Source organism: Vidua chalybeata, chromosome 10 (genome assembly GCF_026979565.1).
Source record: "Vidua chalybeata isolate OUT-0048 chromosome 10, bVidCha1 merged haplotype, whole genome shotgun sequence".
In the NCBI taxonomy this organism is placed as follows: domain Eukaryota; kingdom Metazoa; phylum Chordata; class Aves; order Passeriformes; family Viduidae; genus Vidua; species Vidua chalybeata.
In genome coordinates this window covers 20058170-20082397 of record NC_071539.1, presented here as the reverse complement: position 1 = coordinate 20082397, position 24228 = coordinate 20058170, and the positions used below count along the sequence as shown (strand labels likewise).

At 45.1% G+C, this 24228-nt stretch overlaps 1 protein-coding gene across 2 annotated transcripts in view; it reads right to left on the bottom strand.

The window, feature by feature from the left end:
* VPS8 (VPS8 subunit of CORVET complex) overlaps positions 1–24228 on the bottom strand; it is a 65466-nt gene that overhangs the window by 13674 nt on the left and 27564 nt on the right. For both annotated transcript variants that reach the window (XM_053951185.1, XM_053951186.1), the window contains exons 26-40: positions 22824–22943; positions 22205–22276; positions 19591–19710; positions 18478–18534; positions 18023–18105; positions 16654–16738; positions 15566–15664; positions 12500–12589; positions 12037–12083; positions 7982–8123; positions 7282–7371; positions 6826–6868; positions 5960–6063; positions 4845–4923; positions 3476–3558 (exon numbers count right to left, since the gene is read on the bottom strand). In XM_053951185.1, the coding sequence (XP_053807160.1) occupies positions 3476–3558; positions 4845–4923; positions 5960–6063; positions 6826–6868; positions 7282–7371; positions 7982–8123; positions 12037–12083; positions 12500–12589; positions 15566–15664; positions 16654–16738; positions 18023–18105; positions 18478–18534; positions 19591–19710; positions 22205–22276; positions 22824–22943 (1314 nt within the window). The remainder of the gene's footprint in view (positions 1–3475; positions 3559–4844; positions 4924–5959; positions 6064–6825; positions 6869–7281; positions 7372–7981; positions 8124–12036; positions 12084–12499; positions 12590–15565; positions 15665–16653; positions 16739–18022; positions 18106–18477; positions 18535–19590; positions 19711–22204; positions 22277–22823; positions 22944–24228) is intronic.

Sequence of the window (24228 nt, the reverse complement as noted above, 5' to 3'; positions counted from 1 at the left end):
CTTACAAAACATTCACAAAGGATTACAGCTTTGTAAGGGAATTAACACTCAACCTCTCAGCCCTCTTCAGAGAACACTCACATCCTTAATAACATGGAATTTTTCTTAATGCTCAAGAGGATTCCTCTAGTATCCCTCCTAATGCGTTTAGTTCAGACTTCCCAGTTAATAAATTACTCCCCAACACTATAAAGGATGAGCAGGAGCAAATCTATCAACTGTTATTTCATGTGACTTCAATTAGGTAACACTGAGCCAGGTGCTGGGACAGTCAGGTGCCAGAAGTCTGTGACTTCTCTGGGAAGCTGCAGGTCTGGCCCCAGCTCCTGCAAGGTGCCCTTTGGCCAAACACTTTGGTTGCAAAGTTAACATTTGCATAAGGTATAATCTGTAAGCAGTTAAGCCCAGAAGAGGAAGAAAACCAGCCTGCTAAAATTAGAATACTTTAATTCCTTTTCAGAGAAGGCAAAATAATCTACCTCAGTTTACTGATGTTATCCACCTTCCAACAAAACCCCCAGTGAATTCCTGGGCAGCCGTGCCACCTCCCAGCCTGCAGCTCCAGCACATATAAGCTCTATCACAAACCTTGAGCTCTGCTGAAACAGCATTTGAGGGCTCTGTCAGACAAGCACTACTTGTAATTCTGCATTTCACCAAAATATTTGGAGGGCTTGGGAAAGGCTGTATGCACTCCAGGGCCCAGAAAGGCTGGTTTCAGTATTTCCTTGTGTCACAGTTAAGGTGGCACATCAGTTACACATCTAAGTGCCCTGCACAGAGCTCAGAGCCAAGACAGAAGGGTTTGGCAATAGGGTTTAGAATTTTGCATGGCTTCAAAGAGCAACTACACAGGCCTGCAAAAGGAACACCCAGCCAGGGCTAAAAACACAGGGATCTTCCTGTCTGGGAAAGCACCAGCTGTGCCTGACAGACTGTGATTCTTCCCTGCAGGGCACTTAAATGGCATTCCCAGATCACCCAAGGAAGCAGATGACTGGAAGGCAAAAACTCCAGTGCTCTCTGCTGCCTAGTTCCAAGGGAGTTTTCTTCCTGATCCCCAGCAGGGCCAGGGTTCAGAATGCCTGAACATTTGAGCTGGGCTCTCATGACAAGGCCACAGAGTAAGACCTGCTCATCACCATCCCGACACCAGCTTCCCAGCTGGATTCAAAGCAATGTTGTCCCCAGGGTCAAGCTGTGCATCCAAATAAACTTCACAGAAACTTCCCACAGGCACCCTCTGCAAGCCCCTGAGCAAGAGTTTAACAAAATACAGCCACAAACCCACAGGCAACAGTGAGCTGGTGCAGGGCAGTGCCAGGAACCCAGGAATAAGGGTTGGTGGTAAGGCAGAGTGGATGGAAATGTGGGGGTTAAGGACAAGAGCACAGGGTTCAGTGAAGCGTTTGTCTTGTAACAAAGGACACTGTCCCCACAGGAGGTGCCAAGCACTGAAGGCAGCAGACTGGTGAGACTCAGCACAAGCAAGCTCTCAGAAGAGCCCATCTCCTAATGAGGAGGGCAAGAGGTTGGGAGAGGCTTAAGTGAGTTTCAGAGGTGAAAATCTTCAGAGGTGAAAGCAGCCAGTGATTTCTGAAGGACACAGCTGAGCTGCTGGCATCTGTCAGAGGATCCCCAGGATGCAGTGAGGGGTTCACAGCCTCTCTGCTGCCCACAAACAATCCAAGTCACATCATTCCACACACCTCAGGGGTTTGCAAATACATGGGTGTGAGTGAAATCCATAGAAGAGTAAGTGTTAAGAGGCAAAGTCAACTTAGAGATCCTTTATATCAACACCACCTCCCCCTTCCATAGGATCTTCTCTTGTTCTGTATGATGTTATTTTTCCTACAGCTGTTTTTCAGCTACAAGGTACCAATCACTGCCCCATTTTATGAACTTCTGATACTTTACCTGGAATTCAGTCCTTTTCTCTGCATTTTAAGAAGTCATCAGTTTTTTGCTCTGGTTGTTCAAAAAATCTGCCTTTCCAAATCTCTCTTTAGTCAGACTGAATTTGTCAGGCTGTCCAGGGTGGTGGAATAAGCAGGAGCAGTTCCCCCCTGCTTCCAAACCCAGTGAGCAGAGCTGCACACGCTGCTCTCAGTGATGCCTGACCCATTTCTCAGTAAAGCACTTCACCTGATGAAGCATCCCCTCAGCCTCCCCAGCAGAGCTATCACACCAACCACTTCCCTCTACAACAGACAGAACATTTCACTCCCCTGCTGCCTCCAGGACATCAGTGCCAGCCCCTGGAGAAGGGATTTTCTACTACTGCTAGAAGAGTCCATCAGAACAGAAACAGAATGAAATATGTAAAGATTGCCATCAGCAAGACTCTCCCTTCATCCCAAAGGAGAACAGGATCTTCCTCCACACTGTCACACCTCCCAGCTGTGTTAGCAGTTTGGTCACTGCTTTGACTCCCACCCCATCCTGGCAGTCCTCAGCACAACCCAGGGAAGCCTCCCTTCCCTGGCAGCCTCCCATTCACTCACAGCTTCTCCATCCTTTCCTGCCTACATTAAACATCAAACAAAGCCCAACAGGAAATTATACCAAAACCTCAGCTAAAAGTAGACTAAATAAGTTATTGCAGAGCCATTAGGTTTCCTTGACACTTCCTTTGATAAAACCACATTTCATTTGAACACACTTTTTATTCACTCTCTTGCAACATGCTTTGCTATCTTAGGAGATTGTTCAAAATTCAAGACTGTGTGTAATATTAAGATCAAACCAAGAGGCTGCTAGAGGTGTGTGTTCACCCTGTGAAGCTGTAAGCCCTTTTCCTCTCTCACCTGGAACAGAAACCCTGAACAGTTTCTCAACCCTTCAATCATTCCACTCCACAACACAGACAATTCTTCTAATTCCTTTTCTGCATTTCTCAAGGTTTGTTATTAAATCCCAACATCAACTTTCATCTGTTTTGTAAATTAACAATTTATAGTTGCCTGTGATCACTCAACCCAAGGTCTTGCTTAAGATCAGTTCTTCTGCAAGTTTGCTACTCACTAACTGCATCTCTAAAATAATATTGCACCACCAATAATATTTTGGGCCCAATCATTATCTTTCTGCAAAGCCTATACACTTTGCTGTAGTGTCTTCACAACTGACCATCCCAGAGCCTTCACTAAAAGGCTTTCAACAAATTAAATGCCAAGTTTTGGGAAATTCATTGTGGCTTTGCCCTTGAACCTGCCAAGTTTCAGTTCCAAGTAACTGCAACCTCTGAAGTACTATTTTATTTGGTTTGCAGGAATTACTTCAATTACCTTCTCACAGGTCTGTGTGTTCCCACATGTCTCCCCAGGTAACTCTATCAGCTTTTACACCTTATGTTTCACCAACAGAACTTTTACTGAAACACTGAACAGACAATTAGCTGATCTGATCTCCAGCAAGCTGGGAACACCTTTTCCCACAGCTTGGTGAAACCTCCTTCCCTTCAGGAACTCACCTGGAGAATCCTCTGCAGGATTGAGGGAAGAGCAATAAATGCAGCCATGTTGTTCAGCACTTGCATTGTCAAACTTTTCAAAGCTGGAATGTCAAACATAACAGCCACAGCAGTTCATTAGGATTCCAGGAGTAAAGAGAGATCAGTCTTACAGATAGAGTTTTATTTCAGGTCATGGTTTCTGGTTTGAAAATAGCTTTTATGTATTTTTTCTCCTGCATGTACTGCACTAAGCACACAGATTTTTGCAACATAAAGGGTGCTTATAAGGTTTTGATCCCACAATACCTCTGTATTCCCTTTCACACCCCCTGTAGTAAACACCCACATTTTCACTTAGTTGGTAACACCATCATTCACTTTTCCTATTGCTACCAAATCCCAGTTTGGATCCTTGTCTGTGTTATGGCCCACAGACTCTAAAACTTCCCAGCATTGACCTTTGCATGAAACTTGTTCCTAGATCTTCCTAGGAGGGGTCTGGGATGGAGCAAAAGGCATTATTTAGAGAATCCCAGAGTAGTTTGGGTTGGAAAGGATCTTAAAGCTCATCCAGTCCCATTCCCTGCCATGGGCAGGGACACCTTCCACTATCTCAGGTTGCTCCAAGTCCCATCCAACCTGGCCTTGGACACTTCCAGGGATGGGGCAACCACAGCTGCTCTGGGCAATCTGTGCCAGGGCCTCACCTTCCTCACAGAGAGCAATTACTTCCCAAAATCCCATCTAACCCAGCTCCCTCAGCCTTTCCTCACAGCAGAGCTGCTCCATCCCTCTGATCACCTTGGTGCCTCCACCAGGCTCGCTCCAGCAGCTCCACGTTCTTCCCTGCTGGGGAGTGTCAAAACCAAAGCATCTAAGCCCTTTTTAGCTACTCTTATCTCTCCCAAAAAGGGAGGCTGCTGTTCAAGGTGTGCTGCTGACTCAGAAGTGGAGTACAGAATTTAGCTGGTGTATTCAAGTCCCACTAATTTTATACATGGCAGACAGGTGCAGGCAGAAGTGTACAAAAGGGCTGGGCATGCACAATGTCAGAGTATTACCTCAGGAGTTCCCCAAGTGCTGACTACAACCTACAGAGCTTTTGTACACACTGTGCACCTTGGCTCCTTCAGGGACCATCCTCATTGCAATCAACTTATTAGCACAGCCTGTGGTAGGCTTCTTCTTCCACACAGGACAAAATAAAGCAAATTAAAAAAAACCCTATCCACCTGACAGCTGCAGCCTACCAGACACCCAACCCATGGTCCTGCCAGTCAGGGAGAAGAATATTTAGGAATGGAGTAACATAACTTCTATTCATTCATCAGGGGAAAGACAGCACACAGCTTTTACTATTTGGGGTCACAAATGCCAAGGTACTCACATTCAGAATGTGGACACTGCGACGAACCAGAGGATTTCTGTGGGGACATCATGGCCTCAAGCAGGGGAAACCAAAGGGCCTGGAATCAAGGAATGTGAGCAAAGAACCAGTAAGGACAGGGCAGTGAGCTGTGAGCAATGTCAGAGGTCACCGGCCAAGACTCAGTTCCACATTCTGAGAACAGAACTGCACTTCTGATGACTGCTGTGGGACAGAGCTGAAACATGGTAAAGCAACCTCAGAGCAAAGCACTTTACTGGAATTGTGGCAACAATGTATGTTTGCTTCATTCAGTCCCCAACTACTTCCCCATGTGAGAGGCAAACTCTCCAGGGTAGAGATAGCTCACAGAGTGGGTAGCACAGTAAATGGATCCCAAATGGAAAGAGATTTCTAAATTCTCTTCCTATCTGTTGTAGAATGACACCATTGCAGGGAAGAAATGGAGCAGGTCAGCTCTCACACTGGGCAGTGCTTGTGAAGAAATTAGAGTTCTTGACTTCCAGCCATGCCACCTCTTCAGGCATGGGAAGAACATTCTCTGTTCTGAGTTCAGAAATTACATAAATTATTCAGAAATCTTAGGACTAAAGATGCCTTTGTGTCACTGACATGGGCAAAGCAGAAACATAACATCAGTCTGAGGGGATGGGCAAAGGCAGCTCCCTCTGCAAGAGCTCAAGGCAGCTGCATTGCCTCCCCCCTGAGAGCCCAGGCTTATGCTCAATTCAAGGGCTGTGAACAGCTCTGCAGCCACAGTGACAGCAGCAGCAGCTTTGTGTCACCAGGAAGCTGGCTCACAGTGCCTCTGCAGTGTCTGACTGACATTTGTGCCCAACTTCCATCTGGAGCTGGAAAGGGGGAAAGGCCATGGTCTCATCCCTTCCTCCCTCTGACCTGAACTTTGCTTTGTGCTTCACCCTCATGAGTGAGGATTTCACTCTTACGGCTCCAAACCCTGAAGTACCACAGGGAGACCACAAGGAGAGGCACACAGTGACTGCCTGGACATACCAGAACCCAATGGATGTGGAGAGCAAGAGCCATATGAGGCAAAGCCTCAGGAGACACAGAGGCCTTGGTTGATTCTGGTGACACATTTTTGACTACCTTACCTCTCGCTGTTGCTGGTCTAAACTATGCGAATTCCTCTGGCAAAGAGCAATTGTTTTCATTAAAGTATCTTCAATATTCACTAGCAAGGAGGGTTCAGCTGAGCCTAAGTGTCAGAGGGGGAAAAGCAAATTATCATCATAAAAACTATTAGACAAGTTAACTCCCATTAGATAAGTTAACTATCAATCCTTCTGCAAAATAAAATCATGCTGTTCATCTAAAGTCTGCTCAGGACGGTCAGCAACTACATTATAAAGACAAGTTCTGATTTTTGGCATTTTTCCTGAATAGCACAATAAATTGGGCAAGTAAAACATTTCATTCAATCAAATAAGGAAGATCTTAGCTGTGGTTTAGGATACAATTAAGTAACAACTATGGGCACTGCATTTAATTAGGTGCCCATGAGTCCTTGGGCTAGTGAACAGCACATCTGTGCATACACTCATTTTCTGTGGGCAGAACATTCTTATTTATATATCCGAGAAATTTGCGTTCAAAAAAGCTGTCTCCCATCACTGTTCCCATATAATGCCAGCTGAAGCTCAGTAATGAGTTTGAATAGATTCTGACATGGGAAATGTGTTTGGTAAGCCAGTGAGAGGAGCAGTCCCAACGGGAAAAGCTGGCAGGGCAGCTGACCACACACACACACAAACCATCCCTCAGAGTGTTCGAGGTCTCTACCAAGATCAGAACACCAGAGTGAGGGAGTGTCATCCAAGTAGCTACCATATGATCAGTGTCACTACAATGCCTAGAAACCTGAAACCATCTCATTATACCAGGTGTCAGACACAAGTACTTCACATTTTGTGTTGATCTGTCTGTTTTTAATAGAAAATGGAATTTAACTCAGTCTTACTTTCACCATCTTGAGTAAGCACCAGCAACTTGCTCTGCAATCGCTGAAACAAAAGAGAGGACACAGAACAGTCAATTTGGGAGTTTAATCCCAAGAATCCTGATAGAAATGTTTCTCAAAGGTGTGGTTACACAGGCTCACACCCGTTTTCCTCCCCAGCACAACTAACATGGCATAAACATCTTTCCAAATACGAAAAGGAAAGCAGGAGCTGAAAGATAATTTTTGGCTATGAAAAACAAATTTCAGCATCTACTATCTTCTAAATGTTTGAAGATTTGTCAGAAAAATATACTCATGTTCTGAGTATGCAGACACCTCAATTTACTGCTATTTGACAGGAGGCAAATTCCATGGATTCTAGTGGGGGAACAAGGATAACATCCAAACTGAGCACAGGCCACCATGCTGATGGCATGGTAACAATGCCACATTCCGGATTTGGGAGTACTGTACCTTAAGCATAACCAAAAAGGCACCATGGATATCTCCCTTCTTCTCTAGTAAATATGAAGAAGCTTCATGGAGCTGATGTTTTTGGGTTATCTGAGTTGAAAGGAAATAAAGGTAAACGTGTGTCTGAAGAAAACTGCCAGTGTTTGTTTATCCACAGACAATGTCAAGCAGATGGCCAGGGCTGGGAGTGCCTGTGCTCACAGGCACTTTACCCAGGCTGAGCAGCCCACCTGCATCTCCTTTTATTTCTCTGCTTGCACTATTGCCACCACCAGCACTCAAAAATTACTGGCACAATTTCCATACAGAGAAGGAACAGTTACTCTCCCAGCACAAGGTAGATTTTGGCAGCACTGCTTTCCAAAAACCCCAGGCCCATGATTTCATATACTCCCAACATGATTAATTAGCAGCAACACAGCCACCCTCTACTCTGCAGTTTCTCAGCAGCTTCAGAGCACTAACAGCCCTTTCTTATTAGCCCTGAGACCCAACTCAGTGTTAGTCTATTAAATATATCCACCTGTGCTGCAGAAGAGCAGTTTAGCAGCTCAGAGGGACAGAGAGTACTAGAAACAGATTGGAAGAGCATCCAGGAACTAATCCAAGCCAAAGTAAAGTATCTTTACAGCAGTTTAAAGGGGTAGGAGCTGATTTGAATGCATCCCATGGCCTCTGAGATCATACATCTCTTCCCTACCTGGATGGTTTCCTCCAGTCTGCAGCATTCCAGAACTTTGAGTGTCTCCAAAACTTGGTCTGGGCTGTACTGACAGAGCAGTTCGATGAACTGCTCAGTGATACAGGGTGGGAGGTGTAGCAGATCTTGGTTAATGCCTTCTCTGGAATAAAACAGGCACAAGAGACTAAAATCAAATTCTAGCCCAGAAATTTGGCTGGGAAGAAGAGTTTCTTATTCAATTGTGCATTGCTTTTATCTTTAATACTGAAGTTTAAAAATCTGGTTTTAAGAGGAAAATTATGCTACTTCTACTAGTTACTGGTGCTAGAGGTCTCTCAGCAGCCATTTCATTTGTTCCACAACATATCCTCCTGATGCCTCAGTACAAATTAAACTCTCAAAGACCCCTGTGAAGAAAGAGACCAGCACAGACCCATCTCCAGCAACTCCATGGCAGAGAGGCACAAAGAATTAGCCTCATTTCCTCAATGTAACCTTATAATCTGAGTGTTCTCTCCAGATCCTGATTGTGTATGTCCTACAGACCTGCTCTGCATGTGTTCCTTTTGCTTATTGCTCCTGAAATTCTTCTTTTACTTCCTTTACCACATTTTAATGTTTCACCCCTTTGATCTACCTCACTAAGAAAGGAACTCTTACTTCTTTTAGAGAAATATCCCCATTTTCCAATCAGTGGGCTCATTATTAAGCAAACTTCTCATGTGCAGAAACAGAAGAGAGAACAGAATTGTGAGCAGTGCCCCTGTCCCTTTGTCCTGACAGTTTCCTGCTGATCTTGCTTTTAAAAAGAGCAACGTGAAGGAGGAGACTTTGGAGTGAGGAGGGAAAGGATGATGCTTTCCTGGAGCCAGACACAGCACCTGCAACCCTTAAATGAACAGCAGCTCTCTGCCACTGCACGTTACACTTCCCATGGCAATTCTATGCATTGCACAAAGAAGCAGTGGAAATTTATCCTGGCTACAAAACAGGGGTTTCTGCTGAAGCTCCTTCTAGGAAAGGAAATGGATCAGGGTGTATATGTTGAGTTGTATTACCTTTCTGAACACAAATTCCTAAGCAGGAGATCTGTTAATGTGCAAATCCTACAGCCATGGGATGGAAAAAGTCTGATAGCCAATACCCTCTATTTCCTAGGAGTTAGAAAAGGCATATTACACTCCAAGAAAGGCCAGGAGAATGCTGTGGCTTGAGCAAGCCAAGAGAGCAGCTTACTGTGATTGCAATGATTGTAAGTGCAACATGCCCAGAAACAAAAGCCCACCCATTTACTGATCACAGGGTGCAAAGTATGAGCACAACTTCACAAAAACTGTGCCCAAAGTCTTTTTTTCTGACTGCAAAGAGTGGACCTTGAAGGACCAAACAAGAACCCTAAATTCTGCATTCACCATCCACTCCTCCCACAACAAACACCCTGTAAACTCCCCCAGTGCCTGCAAGGGGCTGATTGCTCTCCTCTTTCTATGGGTAGACTAAAATAAAACACTATCTAAAATGATCTCTTGTCTGCCAAGATAGGAAAAATGGCAAGTCATGCACCTATAGTATGAGAACAAACTTCAAATCTGGAAATAACTCTGGTACCAAGTATTCATGATTTTATGAGCAAGCTCACACTTCCCTCAGCCATTTATTTCATCAACAAATGCAGAGAAGAGACAATGGAAAGAAAGGTGGATTTTGATAATTTCTAAAACTAACTGACAATCCTGAGACTTGCAGGTCCTCTTCAGCTACATGGGATCTTTTGACTCCAATATAATCATATCCAATGTCTCCCCTGCCATACTTTTTCCAAAAAGCAAGAGAGAAGCACTTGGTTTCTCATGAAACTTGGCACAAGGGAGCCCTGCAAGTGTCACAGGCAGCTGGGCACAGAGGAGAGCCCTTGGGACAAACCCTCATGGTTTAGGAGTCTGTTACTACATTTATAAACCCAGAACACTGCCTTGCTAAGTAAGTTAATATTGTTGGTATAATACATAAACACAAATGCCAACAGACAATGCTTCACTGTGTTGGGTTTTTTATAGAGGAAAAAACCCCAGAGTTTAAAATGGAAACATAGCAAAGACTGTGATTAATGAGCTGAGCAATCCCTACTACATTCTCTCTTTCCTGGGGCTGCTTTATGCTACAAACATTCAGACATTTGGTTTTAATTTCCCCAGGCAATTCCTGTTAACCCTGTTTCCTCCCTTCCCCCTTCTGGCTCCTTAAAAATAAATCTCTAGCTAAATTAAATGGGCTAAATTAATCCCTAATGCAATTCCACCAACTCAGATAGTTAGACCAGCATGATGAGTCTTGTCCCCATATGATCAAGCAATCATTTGTATTTGAGACCTTAAAAAGCTCATTTATTGCTCTAAGAATCTTTATTTTGATAAAAATTTTGCTTCACAAAAACATATAAACATCTAGATTGGATGAAAAGAGACAGATGTTGCAGAAGAGCCTAATCACTATTTTATGTATAAATATACTACAAAGTGTAGGTGCATCTGCAGTAAGATCTACAGAGCAAGATTTCATCTCCTTCCCTGCCTCTCCCAGGATACAGTTCAGCTCCTTTCAATAGGTCTTAGAAGAAAACACAGTTTTTCAGTTTTCACAGTTGTTTTTTCCTGGGAACAGACCTCAGGATCTGAGTGTTATTAAGAAAAAGCCATGTGGCCTAGTGCACCACATGGAACAGCATCCTTGAGGGAAAAGCTGAGAGCTGTGGGGAGATCAGATGCACAACGTTGTTTCCCATTGCTGGTTTGATCACATCACGTGTCGCTCATGATCAGAAGGTAACTACAGGAGAAATGGGTCTATTTAGCTCTAATTATGGTAGAGTGAAATTAGATCTGTTTATTACTCAGAGATTATGGGAGGCACTCTGTGCATAAGATTAGAATCCAGGTTAATTACTACCTTTACTGGGTGTAAGTGAAACCACAGCATAAACAAAGTCCTACTTAACAGCCAGCTGGGTTTCATTTCTGCTTAACTACTTTTTTTTTTCAATTAATCATTGATTAACCAAATAATCTGATTTCTTTCCTATAAAACCCAACTAAGATATTTCTTGATTTTGTTTTGACCCTGGAGAAAACAGGAGGGGTGGAAATTAACATCTTCTACACAAACATGTCTGTAAAACTCAGGAAAGAACAAAATGTATGTTTGGGGGTTTGGCTTGGTTGGTTTTTTTCCTTAATATATATGCTAACAAAATCCAAGACGTGATTGATTATTTCCAGGTTCTGGTTTCCAAAGCATGCTTTTTATTCCACTTCAACAAAAACTGAAACATTGACACTTGGATTTAGATAATATTGCCCTTTCCTACTCCTCCTCTTCATTAAGCACAATTAATTTGTAATTAATTGACAAACCAAGATCTCTCCCTCAGCTGCATTAACAATTGCTTGAAAGCAACAGGAGCTGTGCATATATAAATGCCTTGTAGCATTTGATACTGATTTAACAGAAAGAGAACCCTCAGTGCTGAAGTACTGAAAGAACAGGCATAGATGGAGCAAGCAAGTAGTTGAAAAGAAGAGCTTGCAGTGAAATATGGCAGCAGTTCTGAAACAAGGGAGAAATTAATGTCAGCTGACCAAAATGCTCTTCTGTTTATGTTAAACTCAGGCACCTCAGTCAAGTAACCAAAGCAGGGGGTTAGGAAGAGAAGATGCCATTGATGAGAAGAGAAATGAGTGCTCCAGCCCTAGGGTAACCATTCTACAGCCCTCTGGAGCAGCTGGAGCAGCAGTGCCCAAGCTCCCCCCCACATGCCAGAGGCTGCACATTCCATGCACTAGAGCCCACAGCACTAGAGTCCCATAGGCAGGGATTCCCCTGAAGGACATTCCCCACAATGCTTCTTTTGGGCTGTTCTCCTCAGCTTGGGGCACCCTGAGGAGCAGGTCACCTGTCCCAAGCCTGATCTGGCTATTGATAGGCTAATAGGCTGGCTATTGATGCACTGGTTCAAAGAACTGATTTGAGTCCATGTCTTCACGCTGCAGTTTGTAAACAGTCAACTTTCTACATACCTTGGATCAAGGAGACTCCTCAGGAACTGGAAGAGCAAGAACTGGTCCTGTACAACAGGAGGAGATACAGTATTATTATTTTAAATAAAGTGCTATACAACAGTGATCCTTAAACTATATCCACTGAAGAAAACACAGTACCCAGCTGCTGCCTCCTGAAGGAGCTGCTTTAGGCATGTCTTGTGTTTGGCTGACAACAGCTCTGCTCTGGGACTCCAAGCCATATGAACCCCAACTAAAAGCTGCAGCCAACAGCTCTGAGCTTATACATTTTTATGGCCAGAACTCTACAAATAGGCCAAATAACTGAGATGTAGCAATTCCTATCAGTGAGTAGCTATAGCCTATTTTTCTTCTGTTTCTGACACAGCCATAACTCACCATGACTTTTAGCAATCATTTCCTACAGGAATGACATCCCTATTGTACAGAAGCCCCAAACTAATGGAGTTTGACACTTCACCTGCAGGTTGGAGATGATGCTCTCGAGCTGCTCGCTGAAGTGAATGGCTGCCAGGTCAGCTGCTTTACCTGGGCTCAGCACCAGCAGCTCCTTTTTTGGGGGGGAAACACAACCAAATTAATTCCTTTTGACTTCACAGGCAATATAATTATGCAGCACCACTGAGCCCATACATACTGTAACTGCACCTTTGCTGAGATGCAAGTGTAAGATAACAAACACCATTGCACATAGAGAGGTATAGAAAAAATAGAAGGGTAGCTGGTAAAAAAGGATTTTTGAAAGCTGATGGTTTTGCTACACACAAGGCCTTGAAGAACACAAAACTCCTCACACCAAGAACCCACCTCAGTCCTATGGAGAGAAGTTATTAATCAAGTTTTCTGACAACTGCCTTTACCCCCTGCCAACAAGACATTCCCAGTGCTAACTGTGAGCCAGCAGGAAAGGGGAAACAAGCAGCCTGTGGGAATTTCTCAGTCCAATGGAAATAGTATTTAACTGGCTTGAACTGAATCAAACCAGGGGTTTAAAAGCAAGTTTCCTGTAACTGTTCACCATAACTGATACCTGTCCAGACATGAAAAAGCAATTTCTTTATTGCAATACAAGAAAACAAGAATCATTTAGATACCTGTGGGTTTGCTTTCTGTCAAGCTTGAGCTAAAAGGCTTCATATCATGGAAGTTTACACAGTCTGCAATGTGAGCTTTTTGCATCTAACCCTTCCAAATGCACCCACATTTCCAAATAAATGACAAGCAACTGCTGCAAAACAATACTGTGCACCTGATAACCCTTCCCAAAGGCCCTTGCTGAACCTAAAAACGAGAAAACATTTCTTTACTGAACAAAATCAACTGTTACAGCAGTAAAGAAAGAAAATTTTCAGAAATGTACATCTGGAAAAAAACCCAAACTGAAGAAGTTCCTTAGCAGTAGGTTTAGCCTCCACACAGACACAGCAGCCACTGAATAAAGCCAATGCCAACAACAGACTGGGGCAAAGGGAAGCAAGGAAGAGCCTGACCATTCCACGAGCTCTTTAGGAAAAGCTGTCACAAACAATGCCTTTGGTGAGGTTTCTAGAGGAAAATCTGCCTGCTCCACCAGAAGCTCTGCAGTGTTTGACCCCACAGCTTTACTGCATAAGCTCAGCCCCTCACTGTGTCCCCACGACTCTTTCACCCCACAAACCCAGGCAGTCCAAAGCACCCAGGAGATCTCTAAGCACAGCAGTGCAGAGGGACACAAAAGGATGCAGTGGGACTGCCTTAATCTATTTCTCTCTCTGGACAAACCCTCCCTGGGAGTCTCCAGGACTGTCAGGCTGGCGGGGGTTGCCTCAATCTCCCTGTCTGGAATCAGTGCAACCTTCAGAGCCCATCCCCCAGCAAAACGTTTGGTGCTTGGGTTCCTATCCTCTCCCAGGTGTGAAGAACCTGCAAACATGGTACTGCTTAGACAGCCCTTGAGGGAACAGAACTGACACAAGACATGTGGGTACGAGCGTGGAAAAGGACCCTTGTGTGACTGAAGAAAACAGAGTTTATTTTTTAAAGATAAACATCAATGAACAATGCCTGTGGTATGATGGGAAAAATGAAAAGTGGCACTGATCACAAACTCCACTTTCTGCCATACAATCACCAGGAAATTCTCTCCAGACACTGCTAGTTTTGCCTGAAGAGGCTGATTTGCTGCATTCATACCTCAGCAAATGACAGCTGTCCTAAGACCTGAAATCACAGTTTCACCCCAGCAAAGTAAAGTATTATTTACTGTTCCATTTACTTTTGAATGTCTGAGAACAGGATTAACACAATGGAAAAGGACAAAAGCCCACAGCAGCCATCAGGCTGCTAAATCACCTGGTTTACCAATCCTGGGAAATAGAAGATGTCAAAATGAATCAGGGAGCTGATCTTGGTGACAGCACCTACGAAAGTTGACCCACAGAGCCCATCACCTGCCCAGCAGCTCTCTGGAGGATCAGGGATGCATCAGAAGAAGGAAGCAGACACAAGAAGCAGCACAGCAGCTCCAGCTTGCCCAACCTGGAACCCCAGTTGTTCTGATGAGGTTGCAATGAGTCAGGCCTGCTCAGACCCAGCACAACCATCCCCACCAGTCCCACAGCTCTGCCAGTGCCTCTGGAGAGGCACAGTGAGCCACTGTCAGGCAGCAGCATTCACAGGGTTTCTTTGTGCATTACCTTTTGAATCACTCTCCCTCTTGGTCCATTTTCTCATTAGTCATGCACTACTTGTAGATGCTGGCAGAAACTAAAAGTACTCTGGATGTGCACATTAGCTTTTTGTCTGCCTCACAGGATACAGATTCTGTGGTCATTTTCTGCTAAGGAGTGTTGTCTGCAAGGCTTGTTTTACACAATTATCTTCCTGGCTTATTTCCAGATCACCCTGGTGGGGACTGACAGCACCTTCCAGGAACTAGAAATATTACAGATTCCCCACACCTACTGACTGGGCAATCATTTCAGACATCTTCATCCCCTGAAGCCAACAGAGACTTGAAGACATAGGAAAAATTATTAGTTAGAGAAGTCTAGCAGCGCCTGTGTCTTACACAGAAGTCATGACCCCATCATCCCCCAGGTTAGCAGTGCCAGGGCACCAGGGCTCAATGCACTTCTCAGGGTGAGGAATCAGGATGAGGAGTTGGATCCCACAGCCTGTGAGGTCAGTGATGTCCGTATCCTGCCTTGCTGCTGCTGCATGGTCAGGAGATGGAACATTTGCTAATGGATCCCTCTCCTGCTCCACAGCACTCACTATGCATCAACTCCGCAGCACTCACTACCCATCAACCCCTGAGAAGGCACCATTATCCAAAGAGCAGCACTTGAAACCAGGAAGCCAAGGAAGCCAGGCTGAATCTGAGAGGCACTTACACTAATGTGTGAGAGCTCAGAGCTCACGTCAGAGCTGTCTCAACAGCTGTGACTCAGCACTGGACACTTGTGCTTCTGGAAAAGCACCCAGCAGATCCCAGAGCCATTAGCAGGAGCTGAGGGATTGTGGGTGCAGGATGTACTGTACCTACCTCTATATGGTCCAAAGCTTTCTGCCACACCAGCTGCTTCTCCTCAGCACTGTAGCCAGGCATGGACAGGATGTTGTGAATGTAGCTGAAAACTTCTTCCTGTAAGGCACAAACCCATAAATGCTGCAGTGTGTTCTGCAGCATCACTGACAGCACTGGCTTTTGGAAACCAGAGTGTTTCCAGCAGCCTTGGCATGACCTCAGGGCTAGTCTTCTCCAAGTAGGTCAGGATGAGTTATCTTCAGGGAGGCTGTATGTCCCTAAAGAGTTCCTGAAGGAAAAGAGAGCCGAGGGGAACCTGGTGCTAATGTGTTAAGCACTGAGGTCAAAGAGAATTGCTCTTCCCCTACTAGAAATGTCTCCCTCTTGCCCACAGGGAAAAAGGACAGGACATCACTTGAACTAGGAGCACAGAACACTCTGCCAGAGAGTAGCTCAGTTTTCCCAGCACATTCCTGAGCTCCTCCCTGACACTGGCCTCTCCCCCAGGCTCTTCCTGCACTGTCCCCAGCTCAGGTGTTCTCCTGTTGTCAAGGTTTTTGACCACCTCATTATCACAACCTCCTCTTTTGACTCCTTCACCCACACAACATTCAGCATTGTGGGGTTATAAGGACCTGGTGAGGTCACATTTGCCAGACTCTCATCCCAACTTCTGTTGGTGGTAGGGAAGGGAATACCTCAAAAACTGTGGCAGGTATGCATGCTGAAGGTAATGACAGAGAGATAATAAGGGCAGAGAGACTGTGTCCAGGGGAAAAGATGGGGGAACCAATAGCAGAAACAAAGAAGTACTGCAGTTAGCCACATCTGCAGTAAATCCCACCTTGCACTCAGGTTTGATGTACTAGCACTACATTTAAAAATTTTAAAAATAAAAGAAAACTCTGACATAAAAAAAAAAAAAAATCAGCTCCTCTCCACTAAACACAAACAGCTTTGACTACAACTAAGAAACCTGAACTGTTAAGGGCATTTTTAAGGTAATTATGCTAGAAGAGCAAGGCAGCTGTGCCCAGTCACTGTGGCCAGCAGGACAGGCTGCATGGCCACGAAGCAGAAAGGTCAGGAGCACCAGAGTTACTCACCTTCCTCAGGGGATCCCGCAGGTAACAGCCGATGATTTTGTCATAGCGAAGCTGCCGTTCATACATGAACTCACAAATCTGATAGCTGAAAGGAAGGGAAACTTCCCACATCAGAAAAAGCACTCAGCTGAGCCAGCACATGAGATAGGCAGCATTTGGAAGTGTCTTATGTTGGGGTTTTCAGCATACAGGCTGGGTGGCTCCATTGTGCTGGAGTGCCATTTGTACCAGCCTCAGGCCAACCTCAACCCATCAGGGCTGCCCATCAAGCTCCTTCTTCTGGGAAATTATCACACAGAACAGAGAAAAGGAGTTACTAAGGGGAGGGGCAAGGGACAGAGGATAACAACTCTTAATGAAATCAGGTCTCACAGGTTCTGCTGTCAAGAGATGATCTTCTCTGTTTCCACAACACTCTGCTCTAAGTTAGGTCAATCCACTACACTTATTTGAAGAAATTCACTGAACATGACTCAACAATGTGTTATGACACAGCTTCCTACCTTCACATTTTAATAAACATCTTCAATATTTTGAGACTTTACATAAAATCAGATGTAACTGAGTCAAACCAAATCAAGAGTCTGATAATTAATATTACAGTATAGCTCTTTCAGCTCTGAAAGTGGCTGAGCTGGGGGGCCTGGCTGTCAAATTCTCTGAAGCAAGGAGAAAAGATGTGTTTATTGAATCTGAAAAATTTGACTGAGTTACTCCTTCTAGGACACATAGGAGAACAGGCATGGCACACCCTGCACTGTTCTCCCTCTGGTCCTTTGTAGCATAGTGGATCCATTCATATAACACCCAAACTCATGGCCTGGATGAAGATGTCTTCCCTGGCTGGCTCTGCTCTGGAATGACAGACTCTTTCTGGAATCATAAAGCATCTAAAGGAGATGCTGGAAATTTTCAGCCTTTCCAGACACTGTTTTTGTCTCTCCTACTCAATTCTAAAATGAGTACCATGGGGGTGGCTCCAGACCCCTTCATGCTTTTAAATCCACCTGTGGGTCTCACCCCATCCAGGCACCTCCATCTGCCAAGGGTAGAGCACTCCAATATACAACTGTACCTCTGAATGCAGCCTGGGCTCCAGGATAGGGAATGTCAAAACCCATCAAGTCCCACAGGGTTTCTCTTGAAGGGCTTCCACAACTCTACCCCTTCTTTTCTTAACAATGCTTTCTCTGAGAACACCCAGGAAAGAAAGTCTGGGACTAAACGTGAGCATATTAAATGAAGCATGATGTGAATGCACAGGGAAAATAACCCCAAACACAAAGTAGAAACAAGAAAAGCGGAGCCAAAAAAAGATCTATGGAAGAGATTTAAAGGCAGTTTTTGTATATTGTGTCCAGCAACTCACAACTCAGCCTTCTCTGCCATTTGAATAAGGCGGCTCTCTTCAAACTGCACGATCCCTCCTGCCTGGAGCAGCTCTAAAAGGACCTGCAGGGATTGAACACCAGTTATTTATAGGGCAGCAACAGCAGCTGAACAGCCAGCGTCACTACAAGTACACTGCTCCTGCTCCATTAAACATGGTAAGAACACAGGGCTGACTTTATTGATTTGTTAATTGACAGTCCTTTAAATAGGAAGGTCATGAGCTTATGAAAACTTTCCTGCCTCTGTTCATGTTCCAGTAGGCAATGCTGGGGTGGGACCCTTCCCTCCTGCTGTGCCCAGCACTGCCCAATATTCCCATGCCCCTGTCTTTGGCATGTGACCCAGAGCCCATACTCACTCCCAAGGCCAAATTCTGCTCCACAGTCTGGCCTTGCCTGGTGCTCCAAGGAGCATTCCCTGGAAGGCTCTTACCTGCTGCCTCTCGGAATGCCGGGAGTCATCATCCGGGCTGCACAGGAACTCCAGCACCTGTGCCAGGGTAGAGGTTGGTGTGAGCCAGGCCTGGCTGGCACAGCTGGGAGCACAAACTGACCACACACCCTGAGCACCAGCAAACCACCACACAACAGGGCCATCTGAATATACCTGGAACCAAACTGGGAATACTGGAATAGCAGAGAACTGCTGAAAGACTCCTGAGAGGGAAACACAGGACTCTTCACCAGGATCTAGAACCAAACTTTAGGGAACCCAGAGAATATAGAAGAACTTAGGGAACCACAAGACTCACACTACACACCAAGCAGCTGGCATCACTACACTGACCCACTCTCCTGGACTGTGCCATCTCATCAGGAAAACAGGAAATTATGTAATTCATAACATTTAATATACGTGGAATGAAAGTGTTTAATCCAAATCTGTTTAGTCTCCACGGAGTTCTTCAGTGTTAAGTTAGGACCAAGGACATACATATTCTAATTAATTCTTATTAGTGCTCATACATCCCTACTGTCATCACAGCAACACTGCTGTAGCCAGTGAAGCCTCCTCCTCAGACCCAGGAACTTCTGGGACTTAAGCTGGGGTACCAAGTTAACTCATGCAAGCTTTGGGCATGCATTGGTGCAAATGTCTTTTTCCAATAGCAGAGAAGGTAGTGGCCACCTGAAGTAAAAATTACCCATTACATTTATATGCTCTATAAGCTCACTAATGGAATTTTAGTTGACACAACATATGCCAGACTGGCATGGGTTGGAAGGGACCTTAAACATCATCCAGTTCCACCCCTCTGCCATGGGCAGGGACATCTTCCACTAGACCAGATTGCTCACAGCTTCATCCAGCTGGCCTTGAACACTTCCTAGGATGTTATGCAGTTACAGCCAAGCTGAAACACTGTACTGTTCTTCCATGGTCTGTCTTAATTTGCTCCTGGGAAACCACAGCAACAGCCCAGCAAGATGCCACCTGGTTATAATGCACCAGTACCTCCAGACCTGCTCCAGTCTACAGCACTGGCCATGCTTTCTGCAGTGGTGCATCCTGCTTGGAATGTCACACACACTCAGGAATACTTGCCTGGTCAAACAGTGTCCTGTTGACAAACAAGGTGTTGTTGGGCTTGGCGAGCTGCCGGGCAAGGAAGGTAAAGAGACAGCCAACCTGTGATGGGGTGAAGTCAGAATTCTCCACCATGACCTGAGAAATGTTGGAGACAAAAGGGAAAAATAAACCCACAAGGAATCATCTGCAGCTGTCTTTGGCAAAGTTAACTGGGACAAGAAGAAATCCCTGTGAGCCATTGTGTCTCCTCCTACCCCAGACACCTCTTGGTGTCAGTCCATCCTGAAGGTCAAACACAAGTCCCCCTCCCCAGCATTCAGCTGTGTCACCTGAAGACACAGGCAGTGGATGTGTCCTTGCTAAAGCACTTCTGTACCAAAGCTGAAGAGGCTCCACCCTCTGTTCAAGGGAAGAATTCTTGCATGTCCCTGGTTTTCAGGTGTGAAGAGGCTCCAAACCCATATTTATCTCTGCCTGTGTAGCCTGTGTTGATCATGGGACATGGAACAGCTTCTGAGCAGAGAAATGCTGTCACATGGTTAAAGTATAATTATTATAGGAGAAAACAACCCCAAACACCTTATTTTAAGCCTCATTTCACTACTTCAACTGTGGCATGCAAAGAACTACTCTAATAGCTAAGAAACAACTGCAGGTTTAGGGAAAAGTTTTTCTCACATTGTTAGCATTAGTCTAACAATATTTAGAGAAACTTGTGGCTGTCCTGACCTGAAATTACAGGAAAAAGGAATATCTAAGAGTCACTACAAAAGGGATTGGAAACCCAAGAAGTGCTTTTCACCTCTTCTGATGTAAAAACCATGAGCCTGATGTGTCCTGACTTGCTGTCTCCTGCTTCAAAAAATCCTAAACCCTAAGTGAAAGTGAAATACCCCTTTTTGGAGAGTCCCCTCTAAGAGCAGTGTGCTTAACTTGGGAGGAAATCCATCACCTGGACAACTTTGTCAGCTAAGATCTAAGAATTGCTGTGGAGCAGCAATTGCAAAGAGAATTGCAAAGGAGAATTGCAAAGCCTCGCCGTGGAGCAGCTCACAGTTTATCATCTCATTCAGTCGGAGCTGGGGGGAGTCAATTGATTTCTTCAAGTGACCCAGAGTTCCAGACCCCAAGAGATGCTAATGGTTTTGTGACACAAGAGAGACAGGCAGACCAGACACATTAGAGAATCAAGCAGAGCTCTGCTTGAGACACCAGCTAATGCAATCACTCTTTTTAAGTTTTCATTTTCTGTCTAAAAAGGCTATTTCTTACAGGAGCCTAGTCAGAACAGCACTATCTAACACCATTAAAAATTACTCACTGAAATATCTGTAGTGTTTTATTAATTTTAGCTTTGTTTTTCACAAACTGGGTCCTTGTCAGTCTATGTGAAAGTGAACATATTGCATCTCTGGAATAGAGCAACTTCCAGAGGCTGCAGACCAGCCACATAGATGATTCATTTGGCAAAGTTTTGATCAGCATTAGCAGAATGTCTGTGTTCACCAAACTATTTCAAAAGCACAGCTATTTCCCAGGTGTTTTCTTTATTGCTAATGACAAATTTAAATTGAAAGTTTCAAGAGTTTTTAACTTTTATCCAAAAGGACAGCAGATTCCAGACCAAAGGACTGACAGTTTTCTTAACACCACATTGTTTGCCTAAAGATGCAATGCTGCAACCCTTCTCAAGCTGCCTTCCTCCTGTTGGTGCCACAACAGGAACACACCCCCAGCAGCTCTGGAACATGGCTGCAGTGTGCCACCTCCTGCTAACAGCAGCTCAGGACACAAACCAGAGGGGCTGAGCCAGCACAGGGCTAAAACGCCCCTCAGAGTCACATCCTGCTTGGGCAGGCTCACAAAACCCCTCACAGTGGCATTGTCTCAGCCCACTGCAGCAGCACTGCCACCCAAGTCTCTCACCATGCCCTTGTCTCATCTATCAGTGATGACAGGGACAGGGAAATGCTACTTATGGTATGTTTATACATAAACAGCTTCCAAGTGGAGTCACTCATGATTAATGGTGACAGCTTGGAGGGGAAAGCAAACGGTGCTTGGCAGCAAGAGCTTTTAATGGGAACATCCATTGTTGGGAACAGGGGCTGGGGATGACAAGTGATTTCCAGAACACCAGGCTGAAAACTGACATTCCTCTTCTCTCCTAAACTAAAGATAGACCTGTCATCCTGGAAATGCTGCATCTCAAACATAGCATTTTCAGGCACGGGGAGCAGGGATTCAGCAGAAAAGCAGTGGCACCCTGCCAAGCACAGGATACCTGGGACCTTTTTACCTGCTCAGAAGCAACTAGGGAGTAGATTCAGTGAGCAGCAGATCAAAATAAGCTTAACGGTGCAGAGATGAGAAATTTTACAGAGCACCACCGAGGTGAAATCACAGGAAAGGAGACCTCTCTGACAGTATATTTAAAGTGCATGAATCATCACTTCTGAATATCCAACCTACAGCTTTGGCTGAGGTGAATCCATGCTCCAGCCCAGCACTTTCTCAGAGGTGTCAGCCAGGGCAGGACTGGAAACACCTCCTCCAGATTACAGGCTGTACAGCAGAGCATTGCATGCAATCAATCAGATACAAACAGTTCATTTTTAGGCACACTCACTTTCAGAAGAATGTCCACAATTCTCTGTTGATACTCCACAGCTTGCTTATCATTCTTAAAGTCTTCAAAAGTCTGCAAGAGACAAAACACTGACATCTTGAGCAGAATATCTCAGAATAACAGCAAACAAAAAGCAGCAGCCACACCACAAAGCAGACAATGCTGGTTTAGGTCCTTTCTCTGCATATCCCTAAACAGCAGGTTCCAAGATATAATTTGCTCTTTTGTAACTACCAAAATGGTTTTTACACATTCAGGTGAAAGTAATGGGTCCAAATAGACATAGGAAATTCTAGAAATTTGGAATATAAGAAAGACATATTTCCACAAAGGAGACAGAGATAGGCACTCGACCACTCTTTACAAATACATTATTCTGTTTTAATGACAGCCTCTGTTGCCAGAACTTTCACTGTGTAATGTCATGTTCATCACTCTGTATTTAAGGCCACAAAGGACTACTGTGATTCCCTCTGATATCTTACAGAAAAAGCACCAGAACTGTTCCTGCCCCAAGAACTCCTGGTTTAGCTAAAGCACAGATTTAGTGACAGGAACCTCAGTGGATGACGGGAGAACTGGCACAGCATTTTCCTCTCAGAAGGCCAGGGTCTCTTACCAGAGCCAGCACATTGAGGAATTCCCGCGTGTCAAAGTGCAGCAGGGTCCGAACGTAAGGATACACCTCCTCATCCACAGATCCCTCAGCGGAGTGCAGCCGGATCAGGAACTCAAACACCTGCAAGGACAAGGCAAGCAAGGACAGCAGACTTCCTATGGATTTCAGATAACTGGGAGCACAAGTGTGTGGGAAAGCAGCACTGTTATACACTCTGCACTTAAGCTTTAAAGCCCCTTAGGAGTCCATCAGTTCTTATTTGAGTGGTGTTTTCTGTTGATTGTCAGCCCCTCCTAAGACTCACCAACCAATTTAAGATCAATCAAAATTTAAGATCAAACAAAAATAAAGGCTTATTTATACTTGCAGACAGAAGTGTGTGAAATTCCTTGGCAGCTTTCCTGGGAAGCTGTACAACTCCTCCTTATCCAGGGCACAGCTTCTCTCCTTGTCAGCAGTTCACTTGGGAAGAGCCACTCAATCTGCCCCCTCACTGTGAGGCACAAAGCTTCTGGCACTGCAAAGACTGACTGAGGTGCTTTTCAACTCTGTCTCTTCCACTGACTTTAAAGTTCATGAAATTTGAGGGCATCTTCCAAAATAAACTCCTTTTACTGAGCCCCTGACAGAGGTGTCCAGACTGTCCCAGGGAACCAAGAGGGCAGGGCCAGCTGCAAGTGTCTCAGCCAGGCTCACAGCAGAGCAGGCTGCCAGCAGAAGGGAGCAGGTGGCTCCAGGCTGGAGCAGCACTCAGGAATATGTGTCAGGTACACACTAGGATCCCAGGGACAACTGACAGGCAAAGTGCTTTCCCAGCCACCCTCTGCAAGTGTCATTTTCCCCCATTTACTCCTGTTCTGAGTTCATTTTCTGTCAGCACAGTGGCAGTGAATCCAGCAGGAATTAGCAGCTTGTCTGTCAGATCCACACCTTCCCTGCTGACCTCTGGCAGCTAGGAATGCTTAAGAAAACAAAACAAACCCACCAGACACAAAGGTGTTACTTAAGCCCAGCTCTCAGGAACACCACCAGGAACCACAGGAAGGAGAGGCTGAAGGCTCTTCCCAGGGATACTGCTGCTGACAGCTCCTGCTTCCCCTCAGAGCCTGAGCAGAGGGCAGCCCAAGAACCCTGGGAGAGGGTAACAGCCAGTGCTTGGCCCAGCAAAGTGGAGTGGACTGGTTTGCACAGCCACTGAGGAAAGAGGCTGCAGGAACCCAGAGCTACCACATATATAGAGCTACAAGTTCTGGACTAGGAAACAAAATCCAAACACAGAAAAAACACAAAAACCCACCCCACCCACCCCAGCTGTTCCATTGTACTGCAAAGAGAAAGTGCAAAAGAAAAAGCACTTCCTTCTCACTGGAACCCTGAAACTGAAGAGAAATGCTAAAAGCACAAA